Source organism: Papaver somniferum, chromosome 5 (genome assembly GCF_003573695.1).
Source record: "Papaver somniferum cultivar HN1 chromosome 5, ASM357369v1, whole genome shotgun sequence".
NCBI classification, from domain to species: domain Eukaryota; kingdom Viridiplantae; phylum Streptophyta; class Magnoliopsida; order Ranunculales; family Papaveraceae; genus Papaver; species Papaver somniferum.
In genome coordinates this window covers 146221240-146237493 of record NC_039362.1, presented here as the reverse complement: position 1 = coordinate 146237493, position 16254 = coordinate 146221240, and the positions used below count along the sequence as shown (strand labels likewise).

Sequence of the window (16254 nt, the reverse complement as noted above, 5' to 3'; positions counted from 1 at the left end):
ATGGTTTAACTATTATTCTAACTACTATTACAAATATTATTAAATCCCACAAATATTATTAACACTTGTGTAATTATAATTTGTTTACTCTTCATATAAGTCAAAGTGTTCAGTAAGTTTTTATGTCATTTGCAATCATACAAATCTCACTGTTTTTATCGTATTAAATTGTCTACGTGTTCATACTTTTTAGATTATTGATTCTCAAATCCTTATTATCTAAAGTTATTGGTGTACCCTACAATTTTTACTTCAATACATAAACAAACAAACAACCAAACAAACAAACCAATCAATCAAATAAATATTTTAATTATTGATAGCTTTTAGTTATTAAGATTTATCTCACAACCCAACCCAGTTCTAAACTAATCTATTTCACTAACTAGCACTGGCTATTTCTATCTTTTCCCATGTAGGATCTAATAGTGATCTCTGATACCAACACTGTAGCGCCCCAAAGCTAGCAGCTGACTAATCCAAGAGATTATCTAATTAAAGAGGCACTACAAATCTAATTTAAATACTTAAACATTCAATTAAGAAATCTGCTACAAAACTTAATCCAAAACTAGCCTCGCTCAGAAATATATATATATATATATATATGTACAAGAATTTCTCTCAAATGATACATATACAATAGTCATTTGGTTTACAAATATAATATGCAATATAATAACATAGCAGAAGTAAACTAACGGACTCAACTCCTCGAAGCTTCCGCTGCGCAACTCTGATCTGTCTCTGAAACTGAAAGTGGGAATGAGTGAGCACATCATCCCTAAAAGGGATGCCCCGTAGGAATAAAATTTAACTTCCAAGTAATCATTAAAAATGATTTGAAAACAATTCATGTTTTCCCTAAACTCTAAAGCGCAACCAATTTCACATAGGTAAACGATCATGTATATGGAACTAACTCCTTCCAAACAATATATAATACTGGTGACTCGTCCCGCACCTAGATAGCTATATGGTGACTCGTCCCGCACCTATTGATTGCATAAAAGCTCGAATTCATGTAGATATAAATGAAGGAGCAGTATCCTATATACCACATATCGAAATTCTCATTTCCAAACAATCAAATGGAAATTCTTATTTCCCAAACAATTCATAAAGACAAACAAAGCATTACAATTCATTTCCAAGCAATGGAAAGACTAAAAGAAATCAATAATACTTTCGGAATTTTAAATAAAACAATGCATGGAATACACAATCAGATAATGCATGAATTTGTTAAACTTAAACTTTGGTAAAAGAAAAGAAAAATAATCACAAAAGAGTTAAAAGTATTCCCACCTCTTTTGATGCCAAGCCACGCCTACCTCGAGATCCACGATCCATTGGTTCATCCTTTGAATCGATCGATGTTAATATAGACTAACTGTTATTCATACAAGAAGTCTAAGAAACTAGCCAAGATGGCTTACACAAGAATCATACAAGTCTATCTAATGGTTCTAAGCCCATTTACCACTTTACACCTTTTTATTCTCCATCTTTAACATAGCTAAGGTTTACTAACTCTTTTGGGTTGATTCCATAGTTCACTAGCTAGATCAAAAGAGTATCTACAACTTTGTAGAAGAAGCCAAAGGAAAATTCGGACTACAAGAGGTCCAAAACATCTAATTAAGAAAACTTCGCTAAGCCCAAGTCTACCAAAGTCAACTAACAGTCACTAACGGTCGAACTAATGGTCAAGGGTCAACTAACAGTCAACGTCCAAGTCAAGTCAAAGTCCTGGTCAAATGGTCAACTGATTCAAATCGGTCAACGTACACTGAGTCAAGTCTGGTCAGGTCTGGTCACTGAGTTAACTCAGTCGGTCACACTAAATCAGTAAACAAATTGAGTCAGCTAAACTAACTGGGATGACTAATAGGCCAAAAACCTAATCTAAACTTCTATTAAAGATTTGATTTCAAACATATTGCACTGGAACTTCTCAACATTAGTACAACACATTTATTCTAAATAAGCTTCATAATCTAATTACAAACACAAGCTTAATTTACCTGCAATTACAGCTTTAAGCAACATCTTTCTACAATTCATATGATATCTGCAGTTGCAGCTCAACACAACCATCTGCTATACATGCTCATTAACTCAAACCACTAAGACCTTCACCCTGAAACTCACTCATACTATTATTTCAATTCCATCACCATTTCCAAACTCTGAATTTCCCAATAACATCCATCTTCATTACCACCAGTACAACAACATCAACATCCAATCTCATGAACTGCAACATATACCATCAATAGTACCAACGTCTACGCCATTCACAAACAACATACCATTAATCCATATCCTGCAACTACTCATTACAATAACCCCATCATCTATAACTTCTTTACTCAAAACAACACAACTTCAGTTAAACACCATTACCTGCAACAGAACAATTTTCAGTTCTTCTCAACACATATAACCACTACTTGTAATACAACCATACACAGTTCAATTCCATTATCTCCAAGTTCACTTCAACTTCATCACTAGCTAGTTGAACAACTCCATTGCAACTCAATATCTTTTCCCCTAGATTTAGCATGCTCAACAATAACACCAATTCCATAAACTCAACTGTACAAACAGTTCATCATTATTTCAATTCTTCTCTGCAACGTCAACATTTACTCAGATCAACACATAACGCCTACCTTTTCATATCCAGCCACAACACAACATTTTAAGTCTCAACTTCCTTATCAATCACACAATCACATATATGAAACTGGACTTTACCAAAATAACTAGGAAATAACAATTACCTCACTTAGTTTCAGTTCTGCAATTGAATTAGATTATTCTTCTTGTTTGAATCGATTCTTCAATTCTTCTTGAGACCACAACATCCCACCAGTTCAGTACAATCAATCTCAACACCATCAATAGATTCTTCCTCTGAAACACTACATGACAATCTCACAAAACCCCAGATCTTCAATCAATTCTTCTTCTTTTTTCTCAAAATACAAAACCCATCTCTAATCCCATCTTATTCATCATCAGCCGAAACCCTAGACAATCTTATGAGAAACCCTAGTTCTTCGATTCATCATTGAATCAACTTCAAAAATACAATTAAACGTCAACCCATTCAATCTTCTTCCATCAGGAACTCAATACACAAATCAATTCCACAAAACCTCAATTAAACTTCATCTTTCAGAAACCCTAATTAACCTCGGTTTCTCTTTGATATATCGTTTCTTCTTCATCTAAAGTTAAACCAACTTCAACACCATCGGGTTATCAATATCTTAAGCTTACTTGAACAAGATTCAATATCAATTCCTCTGGTTTGAGATCGACAGAGAAGAGGAAAAGAAAGAAGAGAAATAACAGAGAAGAAGAAGAAGAAGAAGAAGAAGAAGAAAGAAAGATAAGAAAGAAGAATAATCTTCTCGGTTAGGTGTAGATGAGGCCGACCAATTTTGGTGACACACCCACTCGCTCTGACACGTGCAACCACAAGGGTAAAATCCAAAAATTACTATTTTACCCTCCGAAAACAAATTGATAAATTATCTTCATCAGGTATCCGAACGACACGTTCGAGTAGTCCATCTCGCATAACTTTTCGATATCTATCTAACGGTACTAGTTTCGTATCTAGACTATTGTTATATTAATTTATAATAATTAACGTTCGTGTTAAACTAATCGAGCTATTATCGACTAATTCGTCCCTTGACTGGTCTAATAGCGTTGACGAGCTTGAGGGTCCTTACAAAAAGAAATTAATTTTATTCGTATTTCGATATTTGAGATAAATTGGGATTGATTTTTGAGAGTATGGATTTCAATTTCATAAATAGTTTGTATTAGTTCATTCAAATCAAAATGTGAACAGGGATGTGTTAGACTTATTCTCATAAACGTGCCAGACAACAAAATCCCATTACCTGTGATTACAATGTCATGTAGTGCAATTACCTGCATTGGTAACTACTTGTAATGCTACAATCTTGTGTACCAAACGGACCCTAACAATAAAAGAGTGGTGACAATAATGTAAGTGTAGTTTTTTCTGTTTTAGTTCGAAGGTATACTAGTTGAGGTACATAAATTGTCTATCCTCAAACTCAAAACTTATGTAATCCACAAAACAAAATTTAGAAATGATTGATTATTTTGTTTAGTTTGTATATTCGCATAAGTTTTTTTTATTTTTTATTTCTATGTAATGGTCAAATATATTTATTGATCAATGCAGTACAATAAGTTTACAATTTCAATTTTTTATCAAAACTGTTAGAAATAATGCTCGCTTTATGAATTCGTCGTTGCAAGTTTTTTTGACCTATTTGAAGACCTCTGAAACTCGTTTGTTTTGCAATTGAGTTTGTTGATGCATTGTGATCTCTGCCGGTGCTTGTGGATGCTTTCCTAGAATAACAATAGATTTTTTGCCAATATTTTCTGCTAACCACTATATATTATTGTATAAGTTAAATTGGTACTTTCAAAATTTTATTTTAGAAATTAAATCTGGGGTATCTTTACAAATAAGTGGTATACTTCTTGTGCAGATTTTCTTTAAGCTTAAACTTCAGTATTCAGCAGCGATGAGGTGCCAGTTAATACAGTAAGTAATTCAATTTAACCACATGTCAGTCGCAGTTCCTATAGGCGTCGTATTTTCTACGAAGTAAACTTTAGTTATAACATACTACAAAATACGTGCAAAGCATGGGCATAATACTGGTTTATTTAATTCCCACTTAATGTGTTCGCTTTCAGTTCCTATGAAAAAAATAATCAAACGCAGTTTAAGGGTCAATACGATTGTTGCGAATCCTGTTGCGGCAAATTGGGGTATCAACAGAGGACCATCCCAATTTTGTTGCAGTATTCATACATGTGATAATTATATTTAATTTTTTTAATTGATCGTCTATTTTATGATTTTTATTGAATGGTTATGATTTCAATTAACAGTTCATGCTTAGATTAAGTGTTTTGATGTCTCATGTTTTCGGTTTACAGTCATTGCTTTCAAAAATCTATTTTTGGCAAAGAATCAGAGTCCATGTTTTATTATTTGAGCTATAATCTAGAATAATATATAAATCACATGAATAAATTTTATGATGGAATCCTGAATCTCGGTCTCTTGTAATATCGCTACCATCTTCGTTTATTTGCTATCTTAATAAGAATTTAAATCTAAAATATTGAATCTTCACACATCCCAGTTCAACAAATTTTTTACCACCACTTTACTTTAGCTTTCAGAATCGCATCGTGTACCATACTACAAAATCCGTGCAAATCATGAGTGTAACGCCACTTTGTTTAATTCCCAATTAATGTTTTCGCATTCAATTAATATGAAAAATGCTTCTGAAAAAAAATCGTCTGAATACAACATTACAAATTTAAAAGAAGAAAAAAAAAACAATAGGATTGTTGGGAATCCCGTTGCGGCGAACTGCAGTATTGCCCATAGGAACATCCCAATTTTGCTGCAGTATTCATCAAATTATTGGGGCAGATGGAGTCTCCCACACGTCGAACACATTCTTCTCACTATGAAGAGAAAAAAGGCGATCACCCCCTATTGAGAAGTCTCGAATTAAACCCCCTTTACTTCTTTCAAGGCTAGATGTTGAAACCCATTTGTAGATACACATTTCATCTTCCGCCACGTGCCAACAAAGACACACGTGGAGGACATGCGGCTAAGGGCATCAAGATATGATATCACGCGTGGACAACCAAGAGTCACTTTATCCTATCTCTAGAAAGATCTAAGATCTATGGCTGGGGATAGTCAGACTGACGAAGACAAGACAGGGGAAGAGGAAAACTGTCTACCGCGGACAGACATCTCAACTACCCGCATTAAATACCCTCAAACAGCATACGTGTCAGTCAGCCTGTATTGGAAGCGCAGATAATACTGCGTATCCAGACAGAACACGCAGATGCAGCCGAGAACACGAAGACTTCTGCGTGAGCGTCACAAAACACAAGAGGATAAGGTTATAACGGGCTTCAGAAGTGGACCCCACGTAACCTCCCTATAAATACCCGTTCTCCCAAGTGAAGAGAGAGGCCGAAAAACATTGAGAGGAGAATAGGAGAGAGACAAAGAGATAGAGAAAGTGTAAGTGAAGTCCCTCCTGCTACACAGGCTTATATTGGTCTCAAAGTCATTCGACTATTTCTGTAACCTTCATACATATAATGAAAAACCCAAACCCGTAGACAGAGATCTGAGTGATAAATCATAGAAGGTAATTGTTTCATCTATATTCATGAATTTACACTTTATATGTTCAATTCGATATTTATGGTATATCATGTTCGTACATTTTATATTTCATCCACTATTTATCTTATTGTATGAGCCAAGAACAATGATTGTAGTTGATGAGACGAAGAAGAGTATTAGAACTCTGAGTCAAGGATTTGACACAACCTATCCATTCCCCTCAGGCGCAGCTTATTTACTGTATTGTCATGAGTCTGCGCGCATTATTTGTGAATACTCAGATGACACCAGATCTTTGTGTTCACAATCTGGCGCTAGAAACAGGGATCTTCATCCCGGTAAAAGATTTATCTTCTCCTGTGACTTGTTTCAGGCTTCGTTTTCTGAAAATAACGATGTATGGAACATTACGGTTTTTTCCGTTCATGATTTCAAAAACCAAAATTTTTAACAGATCCGCGTTTATCTAAGTAGATCTGATTCTTCATGCATTTTCTAAGTTTTCACGTCTTTGAAAATAAAAATTATGAACAGATCCGCGTTTATCTAAGTAGATCTGATTCTTCATGCATTTTCTAAGTTTTCACGTCTTTGAAAATCAAAATTATGAACAGATCCGCGTTTATCTAAGTAGATCTGATTCTTCATGCATTTTCTAAGTTTTCACGTCTTTGAAAATCAAAATTATGAACAGATCCGTGTTTATCTAAGTAGATCTGATTCTTCATGCATTTTCTAAGTTTTCACGTCTTTGAAAATCAAAATTATGAACAAATCCGCGTTTATCTAAGTAGATCTGATTCTTCATGCATTTTCTAAGTTTTTAGGTCTTTGAAAATCAAAACTTCGAACAGATCTGCGGTCATCTACACAGATGAACGCCTTAAGTATTTTCAAGATTTTACACCTTTGAGGACTCAAAACGCTAATAGATATCACGTGGGGCCCATTGTCTTCGTGATTTTTTCTCTCTCTTTCAGGAAAATATTAAAAGATGGAGAGAAGCAAAGATGTCGGGAAGGCTAAAGCTTCTTCAAAAGAGATGCCAAGGACAACCCCAGTGGTAACTAGGAGTAAGCAGAGAGGTGAAAAGCTAAAGGCAGCGGACAGGGCGCAGGATAATGCAGAAAGCATAGCCCCCATCAATGCCAACATCATCGCAGCAAACGAAGTAAATGCGGCGGCAGCCAAAGCAGGAGCTTCAAGAGCTGGCGGATCCAAAGTTGGAGCTCCCAGAGTAACCAATGCTCAACTACAAGAACATCAGGAAGTCGTGGCAGAGTCAGGAATACAACAACCCCTCTATGGGATGCCCTTAACCAACGAACAGAACATACCCTTTCCAGCCAAGCAACCGCTTCTAATAGCAGGCCAACCCTCACAACAACCGTCGAGGTCCCAAGGTGCACAGTTAGACCCACCAGAACCAGTAATACAGATCGTGGATGAGGAACAAACCATAGCCGCTGATGAGCAATTGCGGGCAGGAACACCAAATCAAGGGTCAAATCATTCCGCTCAGATGACGGCCGAGCTGACAGAATTAAGGAAGAACCAGAAGGCATACGCTGATGCTGTAGCGATATTAGCACAAGAGAACCAAATACTAAAGGAAAGAATCATTCATAGCGCAGAGGTAGAAAACCAACGCGACGAAGCCAACTCCAAAGATGTAGCACCTAATCAAGATAGAAGAATGGTGATCGCAAACAACTCACTTCCATTGAATCGAAGAGGAGCAAGGAGCAGCCAAAGATCAGACCCTGATTACAATCCAGAGAACTCGGATTACTACGACGGTACCACCTTACCACGAGCAAAATCTACCATTCATGAGAAACACCAGATCGCAATGGAAAGTCTGCGTGCTGAGATGCTGGCAGAAATCAAGGAGCTAAAGACTAGGCAGGGAGGCGGAAGGCTAGAGCAAGTGATGAAGGAAGCAAACACTACCCCGCTGACACCACACTTGGCCAGGGCTTCCATACCGCAGAAGTGTTCGGTTCCTGCTTTCGATTGCTATGACGGATCAACTGATCCTGCGGCTCATCTTCGATATTAATCGAATGATGTCCCGCTGGGATAACGAAGACTCCATACTGTGCAGATACTTCCCATCAAGTTTAAAAGGGTCCGCGTTGTCATGGTTTGATAACTTGCCATCAAACTTCATCGACTCCTACAACCAACTCACAGAAAAATTTCTAGCAACATACATGTAAAACAAGGTTGTCAATACCAGCATGGACAAACTGTTCTCGCTGGAGATGAAATACAAAGAGACCATCAGAGAATATACTAATAGATGGCACAAGATTTTCCAAGCTATTGGAAACGTAGATCCCGTGGTTAGTATCAACTGCTACAAATGGGGGATAGACAGGATGAGTCCTTTATTTGTCGAGATCCACGGAACCATCCCTACCACCGAAGGAGATCTCCGGATAATCATAGAAAAGCATACAAGGTTAGAAGAAATTCAGCGTGAAAATCCCAGAGCTCATACTCAACGTCCCATACGCACAAATTCCGTGGATCAAGCCAGCGGGTCCAAAAGAGGAATCACAGAAGAACGTCCCAACGAATAAAGGAAAGAACGAAGGGATGATAGACGAAGAGGTGATCGAAAATTTGAAGATCAAATCTATACCAAGCTGAATACCAGCTATTCGCGCATCCTGAGAGAGATCAAAGGGAGGGAGAACTTCGATTGTCCATGGTCCAAGGGAAAGCAGCCTCCTAGATCAGAAAAATCCAAGGAATACTGTGAATATCATTGTTTCAACGGTCATCAAACAAAAAAGTGCAAAAATCTCAAGATAATGATTCAAAAACTAATCGACGCAGGAGACCTGAAGCAATATATACAGAAGATTGATAACGAAGATAGAACCAAGAGAGGCAAGCAGGTTCAATTACCAGAAGGCAACCGCACCCTCAACACGATCATGTTCAGAGATTCAAGGACCATCCCTAACCGCCCAGATTGGGAAGAGATTGAGAAAACAATTCGAAGATTATTGTGAGCTCTATAAGATCGATGGGAAAGAGGTAAACGAGCACGAATAGTGGATGTGCGCGCCCATGACTTTCGATGCAGACGATGTGGAAGAAGACATGGAAGACTATAATGATCCTCTAGTCCTCACACTCCCAATAGCAGGGTGCAATGTCAAGAAAATTCTCATCTATGGAGGAAGCTCAGTCAACGTCCTGTTCTATGACACGTTCAAACGTATGGAACTCAACGACGAGCAACTGCTGTCATCTTACTACACCATCTACGGATTCAACGACGCAGCTACAAAGCCCCTAGGGGACATTGTCTTACAAGTAGACGCAGGGCCCATGCAAGTGGACACTCGATTCAGCGTCGTAGATGCACCTTCACCTTACAACGCCATCATCGGAAGAAGATGGGTTCACAATCTCAAGGGAGTAGCGACAGCCTACCATCAATATCTCAGATTTCTAACACCCCAGGGAGTCATGGAAATTAAAAGAGACCAAGTAACTGCGCGGGAATGTCAGACCTTACAGAATCAGATCAATAATGAGCGGGAAGAAAAGCACCAATCCCGAAGAGCCAAAAATAAGGAGATAACCATAAATAATATCTGGATGAAATCTCCGGAAAAAGCCTTTTGAATGTAAGCACCACTGGCAGCACAGAAGCAAGCACCTCCGCGACAAAAGAAGACGGAGAGCCTACCAAATAGCAATCAAAGAATGTTTCTCTCTTGGGGGAACCAAAACCCACGTTTACACCTGTTGAAGCAGCTAAAGAAGTCAACATAGGTACTGAGGGAAACCCGAAGATTATCAGAATAGGCACCTTGATGGATGAAGAAAGAGAAGCCGCACTAATCAAACTTCTAAAGGAATACGCGGACATCTTTGCTTGGAAATTGAGGGACATGCCGGGAATTGACCCAAAGTTAGTTCATCATGAACTTCGAATAAAACCAGGTACCCCCCCTTTTAGGCAGAAGGTGCGCAAAGTAGCTCCAGAATACCATCGAGCAGTTGAAGTGGAACTCCGCAAACTACTGGACGCAGGATTCATCAAAGAAGTTAAGTACCCAATATGGATCTCTAACATGGTCATCGTACCGAAGAAAAATGGTGGAGTAAGGATATGCATCGACTTCACCAACCTCAATAAGGCTTTCCCTAAAGATAGCTATCCACTGCCAAGCATTGACCAACTTGTCGAGGCAGTTGAAGGATACGAAGAAATGTCATTCATGAATGGATACTCTGGATACAATCAATTATTCCTAGCAGAAGAAGATCAGCAACATACAACATTCTATACACCACACGACCTTTATTGCTATGTAAGAATGCCCTTTGGACTGCGAAACGCAGGGGAAACCTACCAAAGAATGGTGGATGCAATTTTCAAACCATGGATCAGAAGTACGCTGGAAGTATATGTGGATGATATGCTCGTTAAAAGCAAGATGCGCAAAGATTATCACCAAGACCTAAAAGATATTTTCCAAGCAATGAGAGTGCACAACATGAAGGTAAACCCAGAGAAGTGCACTTTTGGTGTCACTTCCGGAAAGTTCCTCGGATATTTGGTGACGAAGAGGGGCATTGAAGTCGATCCTGCTAAAATTGAAGACATCCTAAGAATGCCATCCCCAAAGAATTTAAAAGAGGTTCAGAAACTCAATGGTTCGCTGGCTGCGCTGGGGAGGTTCATATCCAGGTCCTCGGATAGATGTAAGCACTTTTTTAACATTCTCAAAAAAGGAAGCAAATTCGAATGGACGACAGAGTGCGAGGAAGATTTTCGAAATATCAAAGAATACCTGGCTGAGATCCCTATATTACAAAAACCAGACCCTGATGAAGTGTTGGCACTATACATAGCAGCAACAGAAGATGCAGTCAGCGCAGTATTGGTTAAAACCAATACGAAGATAGAGCAACCCATCTATTACATCAGCAAGACTCTGAACGCAGCAGAAAGAAACTACACGAAGATCGAGCAGCTCATCTTGGCATTAGTATGGGCAACCCTGAAACTCAGAACTTACTTTTTGACTCACTACGTCCGCGTCCCATGCAAAGCTCCGCTAGAAGCAGTCCTTAAAAATGCAGGAAAAGTAGGCAGAATTGCAAAATGGGATACTCACCTAGATCAATTCAATATCATCCATGAGCTACAGCACTCTCAGAAGTCACAAGTATTAGCAGACTTACCATTGGATAACTGCGAAGAAGTCATCATCGAAGGACGAAAGGCAGCAGGACTACCAGAAATGGACGAAGGTAAAGACCCTATAGACATCTTGGAACCAAAAAATCCTAGGCAATGGGAAGTCTTCATGGATGGGTCGAAAAATAAATAATGGGCGGGGATAGGCATCGTAATCACCACCCCAACAGGAGACAGGATCATACATGCTTTCAGGTTAGAATTCAAGGGGCATACCAACAACATAGTTGAATATGAAGCAGTGGTGCATGCCCTTTAGTTGATAATAGAAATGGGCATAACTGACGTGCGTCTGACAAGCGATTCACAGCTGGTCATCCGACAAATAGGGTTGCAATATAATGTTTATGACATAACATTGTCAGCATACATGGAATTGGTGCAAACACTGGCATCACAAATCCCAAACATCAAATTCCGACACCTGGCAAGGAAGGAACTCAGGCACGCGGATGCCCTGGCCTACATATCATCGATGCTCAGAAACGAGGACGTCAAAGCAATCAAAGTAACCAGGATTTACGAGCCTTCAATTGATATTCAAGAACTCTGCGCTGCACAGCAGAGGAACCACGCAGAAGAAGATATTGCAGACGATGACGTGGGAGAATTCATCGCGGATGATTTCCAAGAAGACGACATCATGGATAAGGCAGATCAAGATGAAGACTTCATCAAAGAAGAAGATTGGAGATCTGAGATTCATCTTTTCCTAAAAGAAAGAATACTACCCTCGAATCTAAAGCAAGCCAGAAAAATACAGTCAAAGGCAGGAAGATATGATCTGAGAAAAGAAATTTTGTACAAAAAATCTTTTCTCGGACCATTATTACGTTGCCTATCCAGATCCGAAGGACATTTGATTTTGAAATACATACACCGCGGCGACGCAGGCAATCACAGCGGAATGAGATCCCTAGCAGATAAGGAGAAAACTCAAGGATATTACTGGCCAACAATGATACGAGACGCTGCAAGAATGTCACGAAGATGTGAAGAATGCCAGCGTTTCGCGAAAAAAATCCACGCACCCGCAACAATGTTGAACCCAGTAGACAGCCCTTGGCCATTCTCAAAATGGGGCATAGACATCGTGGGTCCCCTAATCGAAGGATCAGGGAAGAGAAGATTTTTGATAGTGGCCACGGACTATTTCAGCAAATGGGTAGAGGCTAAAGCTCTGGCAAGGATCCGAGACGCAGATGTCTTCACATTCATTTTTCAAAACATCATTTGCAGGTTTGGCATACCAGCTGAGATTGTATCTGACAATGGCAAGCAATTCCAGGGAAAAAACATCGACTTACTCTTCGATACTTTCAAAATTCGAAAGAACAAGTCAACACCAATTTACCCTCAAAGCAATGGTCAGGCAGAAGCCACAAAAAAAAAACCTCGCATTCATCCTCAAAAAGCAGTTGGACGAATACAAGAAGCGTTGGTGTGAGCAACTACACAACGTTTTGTGGGATTATAGGACAACTCGAAGATCATCCACGGGAGAATCCCCATTCTTACTCACCTATGGAGCCGAAGCTATTATCCCAACAGAAATAATCATGCCAACTACGAAGACTGAAGCATGGGAGAAGAACCTCACAGCGGACATGATGTTGGAAAGATTGGATGATCTAGAAGAGAGAAGGGAGGCAGCACTACAAAAAATGGAAAACTATCAAAGGAAACTAGCAAGGGAGTATAATAAGAGGGTTAAGCTTAGAAATTTCGTAGAAGGGCAGTATGTGCTGAGGACCATTCCCCAATACCAACGAGAAAATAAGTGGGGAAAATTAGCACCAACATGGGGGGGACCCTTCGTCATACATGATGTTGCAGAAAATGGGTCTTATTATCTGCGCAACCTAAAGGGGGAGATCCTCAAACACCCATGGAATGCAAAATATCTCAAGCCATACTACCCGTAGAGGGAAACGCAGACCTGCATCTGCGTGAAGAGCGCCAAAAGAAGAAAACGGCGCTTGCGATCGACATGTTTCTATCTCTGAGAGAGGAATAGCAAACCTCAACCTATCAATCAAGCAAACTTTTGGCAAAAAATAGTCACAATACATGGAGCAACATAGTAACAAGACGACTGCGTGTAAATATAACACCTCACGAGAACCCTACACCTGTAAATACAGCCTCCGCGTCAATACTCCATCCTCCTGTTTTTTACTATTTACTACCTCAGAGGTTCCATCAACGGAATTCTTCTAAATGTAACTCAACAAACTGAATAGACACTTTAATCCTCTTTCACCCGTGGACGTAGACACTCTGCTGCCGAACCACGTAAACACTAGTGTTAATTGTTGTTCTATTTTACTTGAGGAAAGTAGTCATCTACAATCTCTCGGGACTCCCCTATCAGCGTCTATAAGTGTAGGACCATGGGGAAGGCATCCAGCAGAAAGAGATACCCAACCAATCTTATGGCAGCGGGTTGACGGAATGAACATACATTCCAAACAACTCATATCCTAGAACGCTGCCCCGACCCCCAACGTCTGGGAATCCTCTGGCCCAGGATTAGCCAGCGGGGTGACAGGTCTCAAGACGTTCACGAAGATACACATATCTTCGGGTTTGCACTCAAACACTTCGATATTCCTGATTACATTCAGTTATATTCCAAATTAACTATAACAATATTTAAAAAAAAATTGATTACAATATTTAAAACAATGTTCAATTAATTAAAAGTTGATTACATGCTTGGCAATGATACGCGGAAACAAGAAAATACAAAAGAAATCTCACGAAGCCTCATAATCAACAAAGATCAACTCTCTACAAAAATCTACTTGGATGGTTCAACCCTACCAGCAGGTTTAGCAATCTTCCCCTTCTGCGTTGAAGGTACGCTCCCACCCGAGGAAGGCCCTGAAGAACCAGATGTAGGGGCGGGGGTTTCTCACGGCGCGGATAGCTCTTGATAAGGCCATGCTCGGTCTTAAGATCATACTCGATGCTATCCAGAATTTTGTTAGTCTCTTCCACTAGTTGACACCGAGCCTTGTACGCAATAACAATATTCATCATCTCAGCCTTTGACAACAACGAGGAAAGGCGACTCACTTCCTTCGAAGCGGTTTGGGAAGCCTCGTCCCTTGCTGTAGCTAAACCTTTGTGATAATTAATCTGGCTTTCCTGATGCACTAATTGAGATTGAGCCTCCGCAAGCTCTTCTTTTGCAGTGCGAAGCTGTCCCTAGAGCTCTGCAAGGAAAAGAAAAATGCAGATGGTTAGGTCCAGGAAATTACATAATCACACTCGATAATATAAGCATATACCTTCGACTCTCGCCGAAGCTATTTCATATTCGTTAACAACAGCATCACGGGCTTCATCAAGAAAATCATACTCATCTGACAACTTCTTATAATCCGCTTGAAGGGTTGAAAGGGCGTGCTGACTCGCATATAATTCTACCTGTTTCATTACCTCATTGTTTAAACCCTCCAGACCCTTGTTGAGCCGATACATATTTACTTCAAGATTTCTCTCAGAATCAGCTTGACGTACCACATTATCCCTAGACGGAGCTAAAGCTTTGCTAAGAGCACCAGCCTAAGCCCTAGCGTCATCTCTCTCCCTAGCAAGACGCTGAATGTAATCTTTAACATCAGAAGACTGAGAAGAACGAGCTTGACGCAATTCTTCTTCCAAGAGATTGATTTTAGCTTCCAATGATGAGACATGTTCTCGGGTTCATGAAGATTATCACGCGTCCACAACAACGTTCCATTAAACAAACGACGATCATTGTTATATTTGTTCAGCATATCAATCATTTGGACTCGTCTGACCCGCCACTCCTCTGCCAGAGCATTATGTTCATCGGCACGAGCATTCCACTTATCAGCCTCGCTCTTTATCTTCTCTACCAACTCTGCGATACGAGATTTCTGATGCTGCCACTCTTTCCGAAGCCATACTAACTCAGGAACTCCACCCACTGAAGATAGGGTGGGGGAGGGAGACTCAGACAGAACACTAATTACAGTAAAGGACAACAGCAAGGAAGAGAACAGATAATCAAACCTGTAACAGCCGAAGAATTATTCTTGGCCTCCTCCAACTCACTACGAGCCATAGCAAGATCCAAGCGAAGCTTCTCCTCCTCCTTTCCTTGTTGCTCCTTAGCCTTGAGGAGACTCTTCAACTCACATGTCTCCCTATCCCTATCAGTAATGACAGTCTCAGCCGCAATAAGCTCCTCTTCCCGAAGACGAAGCTTAGCCTCCAACTTAAGGGATTTAGCCTTAAAAAACTGGTACAACATGTGATTACAATGCTTACTCCTCATCATCTGCGAATCAGAAGATTAGAACACCCTGACTCTAAAAATTGCTAAAAATTGATACAAGGCAAAATGATGAGAGAACTCACCTCTAACATCCGCTGTTGGGGAAATCCATACTGATACCCATCAGCCAACACCATCATATCAGCAACAGTCGAGGGAGCGTCGACTACTAGAGCAGTCTCCAAGGCCCGAAGATTCTTATCCCACGCTTCTGCAACCTGGTCCTCGGGAGACAATTGCATCATCTTACGGGTATAGGCATCAGATTTCTTCTCACCCTCCACCACAGGAGCTGGATTGGGTACGAACATCAAGTTATTCTTTTTAAACCAAGCTAAGATGGCATCATCACCCTCAAGGATCAGTGATTGAGGAAAATCATCTCCAGAAGACCCAACCGAGGCCTTACCCATGTCCGTGAATTTAGCACCCGAAGAGTTCGAGGCTACTCCCGCATCCAAATCT

General features: G+C 39.9%; 1 protein-coding gene and 1 long non-coding RNA gene across 2 annotated transcripts in view; both read right to left on the bottom strand.

Moving 5' to 3' along the window:
* Positions 1-580: 580 nt before the first annotated feature.
* LOC113277942 lies at positions 581-3376 on the bottom strand. Its single transcript, XR_003325230.1, has 3 exons — positions 2028-3376; positions 1309-1393; positions 581-753 (listed from the first exon to the last, which is right to left on the bottom strand). It is a non-coding gene; the product is annotated as an uncharacterized LOC113277942 (long non-coding RNA).
* A 2128-nt stretch (positions 3377-5504) lies between these two features.
* LOC113277941 (BTB/POZ domain-containing protein At2g24240-like) overlaps positions 5505-16254 on the bottom strand; it is a 28190-nt gene continuing 17440 nt past the window's right edge. Inside the window, exon 4 of the mRNA XM_026526905.1 lies at positions 5505-5647. Within this exon, the coding sequence (XP_026382690.1) occupies positions 5505-5647 (143 nt within the window). The remainder of the gene's footprint in view (positions 5648-16254) is intronic.